General features: G+C 34.9%; 1 protein-coding gene across 2 annotated transcripts; it reads right to left on the minus strand.

Moving 5' to 3' along the window:
• Nucleotides 1-1,943: 1,943 nt before the first annotated feature.
• On the minus strand, nucleotides 1,944-5,977 carry LOC133674536 (protein KINASE OF THE OUTER CHLOROPLAST MEMBRANE 1-like). 2 transcript variants are annotated; one of them, XM_062095700.1, is made up of 6 exons: nucleotides 5,705-5,977; nucleotides 5,501-5,541; nucleotides 4,745-5,115; nucleotides 4,555-4,646; nucleotides 4,000-4,473; nucleotides 1,944-3,072 (listed from the first exon to the last, which is right to left on the minus strand). In XM_062095700.1, the coding sequence occupies exons 3-6, from the start codon at nucleotides 5,105-5,107 to the stop codon at nucleotides 2,109-2,111; spliced, it is 1,893 nt and encodes a 630-aa protein (XP_061951684.1). In that variant the 5' UTR covers nucleotides 5,108-5,115; nucleotides 5,501-5,541; nucleotides 5,705-5,977; the 3' UTR covers nucleotides 1,944-2,108. The 2 variants fall into 2 exon arrangements, with proteins under 2 accessions (XP_061951684.1, XP_061951683.1); XM_062095699.1 differs by lacking the exon at nucleotides 5,501-5,541.
• Nucleotides 5,978-9,539: the final 3,562 nt, after the last annotated feature.

The following is a 9,539-nucleotide window of genomic DNA, read 5'->3' on the forward strand; positions in this document are numbered from 1 at the left end:
TTGAATGCTGTGAAAGTGTGAATTAACCGAATATCAGGTATATCAGGTTGCTGTGAATTAATTGAACATCAGGTGACTTTTAATGTAAAGTTAAGCAAATTTAAAAAAAAAACAAAAAAAAATCCATATAATAAGGGATTAGGTTTCCCGGTTTTTTCCAAAAAAAACCGGATTTAACCGAACCGGACCGGTCCGGTTTGAACCGGTTTCCGGTCCGGTCCGGTTACTATTTATCAAACATACAGAAATTCAGTTCGGTTGGTTTTTTGAGTCTAAACCGAACCGAACCAAACCATGAACACCCTTAAGTGAGAGTCAAGCATAGGGCTACAGAGGCTCGAAGTAAGGAGCTTGAACGAGAATTATCCACGGAGAAAGAGCTCTTATCCACGGAGAAGGAGCTCTTAGAAGAGTTACAAAAAGAGTTAGAGAAGGAGAGATTGTCTCTGGAGCAGGCTATCGAGAGGGCGTTTTTCTACAGCAGGAACCGCATCAGAAAAATACTGAATTTGGAGAAATGCAGCATCTTCTTCATGTTAAAGAATCAGAATTGGTGGAAGCTAAACTAGAAATCCAGAAGTTGAAATCTGAGCATGCTTCTCTTCAGCTTGTCCTGGAGAACAAAGATTTGCAACTCATTAACGCGAGGAAGAATTTGGGGGATGAAGTAAGCCAAGAGGTCGCCGAGCTGAAGACGCTAATTAGCAGTAACGAAGAACTTGTCCGAGCCGCCACCACCACGCTAAAGGATAAAGAGGAGCATGTTCAGATTATGCAAGATGAATTGAACAATACAAGTGTTAAAGTCTCTGAAGCAGAATCTATAGTGGAGAGGATCGTACAGCTTACAAACAAATTGGTCATCTCCATTACATATGAGAATGAACAAAGGCAATCTGACCACATGACCATCGAATTAATTCAACAACCATTGAGTGAACCATGTGATGATTTTAGGTTGCAGTTTAAGCAGCTTGAAACTGAACTCAAGTTTACCATAGAGCTCAAGAGTGAAAGAAATGGAAGTTCTAGCTGCACAGAGCGCTCCCACAATCAAATACGAGGAGCTTAAAATAGTTCTCGAGAGATTGGATACAAAAGAAAAGGAACTGAAAAACTTGAAGGAAGCAGCAGTTGAAGATGCTAACGATCCGAGGAAGCTTTATTCTTTAGCACGAGAGAGAATTGGTGAGAGAAGTATTAGAAACTTGGCTATAAAGAAACTCAAACTAGAGGCCGTTCAACTTGAAGTTGAAGCTGCCACCGGTGATCCTCAAAAACTTGCAGAAACGAGTCGAGAACTTCTAAATAAAGCGCCTCATAGTAGTACTTCCATGAAAAAGGGCTCTGATCCTGACCTTGTTCTGTTAGAGGACAGCTATGTTTCGAAGAGGTTAAAACAGAGTCATAGCTGTTGAAAGATGCTGGTATTACTGCTGGTGCAGACTGATAGATTGTAAAGCTAGTGAAAAGATTGATAAATAGGCATCTAACTAGATTTTGTCTAAGAGAAAACTGAGAGCGTGTTTCTGTTACAAAGTTTTTGACACGATAAGTAAGAGATTGCCTCTATAATTCGCTGCATATTGAATCTGGGCAACATGTCTTGGCTTGGCAACCAGCCTCTATAGGACAACATAGTAATTGCATGCATGTACGGTTTTGGCTCATGCCAGCAACATGATCCTAATTTGGGTTTTCTATGTTTCGAGTTCTTTTTTAAATTCTATATTTGGGATCAAATGGCTGGCATGGTCACCGACTTCTTCCATGAATGGGTGTCCTCATAGTGTTTCCATTAGCTTGCAAGCCATGCGGAGAAAACACAGGAATAGTGAGCAAAGACAGGTGCTTTTGATCCTCTTCGTAAAGGAGTTTCTTGAGTTCAAACAGATATTCAAGTCTAAAAGTAAATGCTGCACAAGCATATATGCACCTTTGCATTACAATCATAAAGAACCGGCTTTACTCCATTGAAAGTAAATAACCACCACCAGTAGTGCCAGTTCCTATTACAACTTGGAAGAGAACGTTAAAAAGGTTCTATACAGGCTATAGATTAGTTAAGATGAATATGTACAGGTTTTTGTGAACTTAAAAAAGCTCCACTACCGGGCAGCAGCAGGGCTAACACCAAGGATATTTTTCACGGATGGTGGAAACCATGCTTGGTTGCTACCATCGCCGCTAGTCTGACCATCCATATATTGACCATTACTTTGCACTGCATTACCCTGCGGCCTGTTCACTCTTGATCGCTGTATTTTCTTCCCAGTGAAAAATCCAACCTTCATGGCTGTAAATATACCCAATGCTATCACAAGAGGTCTTACAGCCCAGTGAAAATCCTCAAGGTGTTGATATTTTTTGACGACCCCAGGACAAGTATTAAAAGAAACTACTTCCAGTTCAGCTGGATCAGCCAAGAAACTGCTATTTTCTTGTCCAATTGTAAATCTTCCTGGGAACTTGACAATGAGGCAACCATTAGGTAGGATCCACCAAATCTTCCCAGTAGCCCAGGCCCCACCTGTTTTACGAGGCCATTCAAATCGAGGGCTAAGAACATTAGTTTTCGGTCTCACAAACTGACCAACAAAGTATGATTCAGCCATTTGAAGCTCTGAATATTTTCCTTTCCATAGAGTTTCCACACCTATAAATCCAACAGCCACACTTCCATCACGATTTATGGAATGAAGAATGCCAACTGGCGAGTGCTTATTGTTTTCCTCCTTCAGGTGTACCCAATCCCCAGCTGCAAGGCCGAAAGAGACTTTTTCCAAGGTTGAGACAGGAAGTCTTAATGGGTCATGGATGCCATGAACACTCACCAAAACAAAACCATCTCGATCAGGGTTGCGTTCTAGACCCACTACAGTTCCTTCTGGGACATCCATATTTTCAGGTTTGCACGAATTAGGTGGCCTCCTGGAACGCACCATGTCTCCCACTTGCAGATGATCCTTTGACAGAAACCACTCTGTGTAACCAGCACCACTGGATTTCTCCAGGATTGTTCTGCTGCCAAACCCTGTCCAGCCTCCATCTACAAAAACTGCATTCTGCGAGCTGCAATTTGTGTTGCAAGGAAACACACATAAGCACAAGGTGTGAACAAGAGAGCTTCCATTCCAGTAACCAAAATAAGGAGCAGATAATCATCCTTATAACTGAAGGTGAAAATAGCAATTCAAAGGGGAAAAATAACTCAAACAGGATGTAAGACCAGACACAGTGGTGCAATATCCACTAGAACAATATGCGAACATCTATGAAGGTTAAGCAAGAAAAGTAATAGTTATGTGGAAACCATAGCATGTATAAAGAGAATTTATGGAAAAGGGGTGTCTAAGCAAAACAAAAGCAAATGTCAACTGACTCGGAAAAAAATCTGCTCCCTCAAGCATAAATTGGTCTCTGAAATTTGATCACTTTGATGAGTGTGCAAACATATAAAATAAACAGCATCAGGGAGGGGGTGGGGGAGTGGCATCAGAGATTGTCCAATCCAAAGGTGTGAGAACAAGAAACAACAGAATCCCACAGAACCTGTCTCCTCTTCATATCAGAGTGATGGAAATTTATGAAAAAACAGATTCTGTCAACACAGAAGTTTGCTATACTAAACACGATGCCATCTAAATTGTGGCAAGGGAAGCAAAATTTTCCGTACAAACATAAAATTGAAAATATTTGAGGATGAAAGGTAATTAAAAAAAAAGAGAAAAAAGAACTAAGACACATATAGAATCATAGTTTGATGTCCAACAGGCTGCTAATCCAAACAGGGCATTTGTAAATCTAAAAATTAACGACAAACATATCACACAGCCCCACAACTCAATTTATCACATTCAACAGCATTTTCAAAGCAAGTGATATCTAGAAGCAAGTAATGGAAGATAGCGTTTTCATTTTACAAAAGATAGCAAAATATGCATGCCAACCCCCAACAGGATTTATGCGCCAAAGAATAACATACAACATAAGACCAACCTTTTGAATACACGTAATATGTCTGTCATCAAGGGGCGGTTCCTCAAGTCATATTCAAAGCAGCCAAGAAGAATATTTTCAACTGGAGGAGGGAGGCCCTCGGGAATATGTGGTTTCTCTTGTTTCCTAACCACTGAGTCATAAATTTCTTCAAATGACTTCCCACACCAAGGCAGAACACCAGTCAACATCTCCACAATGCTGCACCCAAATCCCCACGAATCAGTCTCAAAGGATATTGGACCTCTTATTTCTGGCTGCCACTGTTCTGGAGCCATGTAGTTTGGGGTTCCAAGCCTCCAAGGCATATCTGAGCTTGTCAATGGAATTCCGAATAGCAGGTAAGGAATACCAATATCTCCCAGAACTGCTTGATCATTTTCATTAAGAAGGAAGCTACAAGGTTTAAGGTTAAGAACTAGGATTTCTTTTGCATGCAACTCTGCAATTCCCTGTGCCAACTCTATCCCATACCTGGAAATAAGTAAGCACTGAGGCTAGCCTGCCTTCGCCAATTCAATCACTTGGATTTTAATGAAAAATTAATAAATTCACCTCAAAACATCGGGTAATGTTAGCTTCCCTCCTTTTAGGAGAGCCATTTTGTCCCCAATTGATCCCTCATAAAACTTCATCACAATGCATATCTACAATGACATACAGGCATTAGTCTTTCAAGATCGAAGGATTATTGAGAAAACGTATCCTCATTATAATATATATCAAGCATAAAGGCATCACTCACCTTTCCATTCATAACTGAAATTCCATGTAGAAAACACACATTTTCTACACGTTGACACTTTGAAAACAAACCATCAAACTTATCCAACACAAGCCTCATATGTTCCTCCTTAAGAGGTTGCAACATTTTGACAGCCACTTCATGATACTCATCGTAATCTTCAGTGGATTGATGATGAGTAGCCAACCAAACATCACCAAAAGGTCCCCTCCCAATTCTATGTCTAAGTTTCAATTTCGCAGGATCAATCCTGTGAGTTGACTGGTTCGACGAGGCCATCACAGTTCTAAGGTGATCAGGATCCTCATAAAGCTCAAACTCGAAAGGAGTCACGGGTTGAGCAGGAACAACTTTGCTGGCCATTCTATCCCCTACAGAAAAAAAAACATCAGGTTGATTTAAAAAAGAAGGCAACTTGACAAAAACCCATCAAATAAAAATAATTGAACAGCAATAGTATGAACTCAAAACAGTAGTCTTTGATATTCCTACATACAAAACAACTAAATGCAACAAACATCTCATCAAACAATTACCACAAGAAGATTTAGGATCATAAATTATATCTTTGATTACGCAACCAGTAGCTGACTTCATACCAAATTCACAAACTTTATACCAAATTCACAAACTTTATGCTGTCTACGATTGCTAGCAAATTGATCACTAAAAAAATACCTCTTTTTTCTCAGAATCAAAACAGTTTCTTAAGGACCCTTTTGGCTTCCATTAAAGGAAAGGCAAAAAAGTTCTAACCTTTGAATATCCTGCTTTCACCCTTTTACTTTTTGCTTCACCTGACCAACAAAAGAACATGAAAAAAGCCCGAAACCCAGAAATCATACTTTGACTCTCTCATTAATTCTTAAAAGTTTCCAAGCAAACAAGCAAAGTTTCTAGCTTTAACAAAATTACTCTTAAATTTAAAAACATACAAGGAGGAAGAAGAAGAATACTTACTCTTGAGGAACTGATTAAAGAGAGGCCTGAAGAGAATATATAGAAAAGCTTAAAAAAGCCTAAGAAATTTCGACGAATTGATCAAACTGAATTAGAAAAAGGTAAACTTGTTAACAAGAACAACAATAATAATATTGACAATCTAGTAGAGAAGAAGAAAGAAATATCGAAAGTAGGAGGGAGAACACCAGAGAAACAAAATTGCTGTCTGCAAAGAGAAGCAAATTATGAGACCAGCAACAGACATAAGAGGGACTAGACTCTGTCTATGTCCTAGTTGATGTTGTGGAGATATTATAGTGGGAGCAGGTCCAGTGGTCATGCTATCTATTCTATGTGGGGCCTGGATTTGAGTACTCTTGATTATGATTGGGATATATATTACCCCTTTAAATGACCATTCAGTCCCCCATCTGGGGCAACCGCCAAATCGCCTCCCCCCCCCCCTCCCTTTTCTTTTAATATATTTTTTAGTTGATTCATCTGAGTTATAATGAATTATACGCATATTTTTTATATAGCATTGAATTATGATCGAGTTTAAAATAATTTATTTATATTTAAAGGTTTTATTTGGGATTGGATTCGTAATTGGTCATGGGTTTTTCCTTTCAAATAAATAAATAATGTTGAATTCATTGAAGAGTATTTTGAAAGTACGTCTGCTGCAGTTAGAAATTGTGATAGTTGATTATAATTTAAAATGTTTTTTATTTAAAAATATATTAAAATATTATTTTTTTATTTTTAAAAATTATTTTTGATATTATTATATCAAAATTATTTAAAAATATGAAAAAATTATTTTTAATAAAAAATCAAAATTTTCAGGAATAAAATTTGCACTCCCTTACTCAAATTATTTTGGAATATGACTTTGCATTGAAGGCTCTTCCATGCTTATCCTCTGACATTAGGTTCTGTTCATCCTCATTATTTTCTCATCCAGGACATTCTCTCTTTGTGTTCAAGTTGGACGGACTATTCATTTTATTCATATCATTCGAAAAGAAAATCAATGTGCAGATTTCATGCCCAAGCTGGGTTCTTCTCAAAAAGGCAGGGCAGAACTAAGATAATTTTTTAAGGGAAAAAATTAATATAATAAGATATAATTTTTTTTAGTCTAAAATACCATATTAATTAGTTTTATGCAAAGAAAAACATAGAACGATACAAAATTTATTACAAACAATATAAGTAATGTAAAAACTTATTATAAATATAGAACAACCTTTGTATGGGTTAAAAGGCTAAGAGCAATAGCAAATTAAATCAAAGTTATGAAATTAATTTCATCTTTATAATAGATCCACCGCTTTAATCTTGTTGGTCTTCATACCTATCAAATATAAATATACAAAGTTTTTAGGAAACATTAGTTAAAACGAAGTATTATTTTTGTTTTAACAAAAAAAATCATCCTCCATCTGATTATGAAATTTTATTTTAATAATTTTCATTCTGAAAAAGCTCATTTAATGGTTGCTGTCGAAACAAGAAGAGTCAAAACAAGCCTAATCTATGTATAAATTAGTGGATAAATTGTTGATTTTCCAGTTTCTACCAATCGTTGGCATAAACTAGCGATCAATGATAAATGTTTTAACTCTGGATGACTGGGTATATTAATCTCATAATGCTGTAATTGGAATCTCAATTGAATTTTTTCCTAGTAAGAAAAATCTTCAGGATAAATGTTATTAGCATGTCTGCATATATCTTTAACACTAAATAATGTGTAGGTGTTTTTTGGATCCAAAGTTGCGTTTAATATAAAAAGCTCAATTGCATGTTATTGGCACTGTCATACCCTTAACTTCTAATATTTTAAACATCAAAATTATGATGAGATAACATATATAAAATCTTTTTCTTAAAAGTTAAAGCACTTGTATCTTTAACATGCATTCGATCAAAAAATATTTTTGTATAAATCTATTTTTATATAAAAAAAAAACTAATAACAAGGATGATTTAATCTCTTTTGAATTTATCCCGAGCTTTATTAATACTTAAATAAAATTTTGCATCATTAATTAGAAGGTGAACATTTCTAACAAAAATATGAAAAATTTAAGCGTTCTTTCTGTTCTTTGCGATGATTCGAAGTCTCTTAAATGGGTTGTTATTGTGGTGTTCCTTAAGAGTCAAGGCATGGTAGGAGTTGACCACGAGATTATAAGCTCTAACCTTTATTTAATTACTCAAATTAGTTCTAACACAACTTGATTAAAAAATCAAATGGCGACGCTACGAAGCTAAAATATTTGCAATAGAAATCTAAAATAACAGTCAATGTCCTCATTGCAAGACATTACTGAAAGATGCAATTAAACAAGTTTAAGAAACTTAGCAACAAGGCCATAGACACGTGCAAGCAGCCTCTAACCTTGGTTTTTACAAGTTTAATATTATTATGGTAGATTTTGTTTTATTTTTTTTTTACTTATAAAACTTTTGTTTTATAGTTTTTGTTTTTTTGCGCCGGATTCGTAATAATCACGTTTCAAATCTTGGTTTTATAAAAGTTAAGCTAATATAACTTAAATCTTGGTTTTATAAAAGTTAAAGCTAATATAATTTGATTTTTATTTATAGAAACTTGTTTTTCATATATTTTTTATGAAAAAAATTATTTTATAACAGTTTTAATTAAACATGTTCTTTTTAAAACAACAATTAAAAATATTTTTTTAAATAGTATAGAATTAAATTGAATTTATTAATTATAATATAGAATTCCATTAATATACTGTATGAAGATACTTCTTTTATTTTTTTAAAAGGATTTTTTTGTTTGATGATTTTAAAGTTTTTTTGTCTACTTAACTCTATTTTATATCAATTTACAATCATTTTTATATGAATATTAATAATTCAATCAAAATACAATTACCTTCTACAATAAAAACCACAATGACAAAAACACAAACACAATTGTCATAAGAGGTGTTTAGTATAGTTATAAATATTATTTTTCAAAGTATTTTTCATTTAGAAATGTATTAAAATATATATATTTATTTTTTAAAATTTATTTTTAACATTAATATACTAAAACAATCTAAAAACACACAAAAAATTAAATTGCAGCAATTCTTTTTCTAAAAAATTAACAAATTAAGTTTGTTTGAAGGTGTGATTGCAGTTATTTTTTATAGTTCTTTTCAATTGAAAATATATCAAAATAAATTTTTTTTTATTTTTTTAAAATTATTTTTGACATCAGTATATTAAAATGTTTTGAAAATACCAAACAAATATTAATTTGAAAAAAATAAAAAAAATTTAATTTTTTATAACGTCCAACAAGCAATCCTTGTCCAAATTCCAATCCCCTCAAAGAATGAAAGCAACCCTTGTTGAGAAAATGAAATGTTAAGCAGTCCAACTTTTGCTCCGCTTGCTTACCCCTCAATTATTGGCAGTGGCAAACTTATTCAAGGAAGCTCTAGTTGTGAACCGCAAGTAACCATGACCATCATGGCTAATTCTACACAAGTGTTTAGTCACCGTAGCGGGAGTTCCAAAGAGCTTGAATAAGTTTGCTACTTGCAGTTCTCAACCACATGTTTATGAACACTTCCACAACTTGGGTGCATCCACGTAGCTGGCTGACTGCTTTGATTGTTTGGTTTAGATGACAGTGACCCTTGGCTTCAAGTTCTGGATTTCATTGATGACTTTTTAGCATATTCCCAAAGGCACAACCACGGTGCCTTGTGCATGCAACCGGATCCAATCATAGTTTAATTGGCTGCTGATGAAATCCACTTATGATCCAGAGTCGATCTTGGTGGATGCACACTTCTGGATCATTCTCCATCGTCAC

The sequence above is a fragment of the Populus nigra genome, chromosome 15, assembly GCF_951802175.1.
Source record: "Populus nigra chromosome 15, ddPopNigr1.1, whole genome shotgun sequence".
NCBI classification, from domain to species: Eukaryota; Viridiplantae; Streptophyta; class Magnoliopsida; order Malpighiales; family Salicaceae; genus Populus; species Populus nigra.

Bases quoted from the DNA above. Each gene is read 5' to 3' on its own strand.
- LOC133674536 (XM_062095699.1), bottom strand. From the start codon at position 5,107: ATGGCCAGCAAAGTTGTTCCTGCTCAACCCGTGACTCCTTTCGAGTTT. The intron at 4,474-4,554 runs GTGAATTTATTA...ACTTATTTCCAG, and splicing joins ACATTACCCGATGTTTTGAG to GTATGGGATAGAGTTGGCAC. The intron at 3,073-3,999 runs GTTGGTCTTATG...CACAAATTGCAG, and splicing joins ATATTACGTGTATTCAAAAG to CTCGCAGAATGCAGTTTTTG.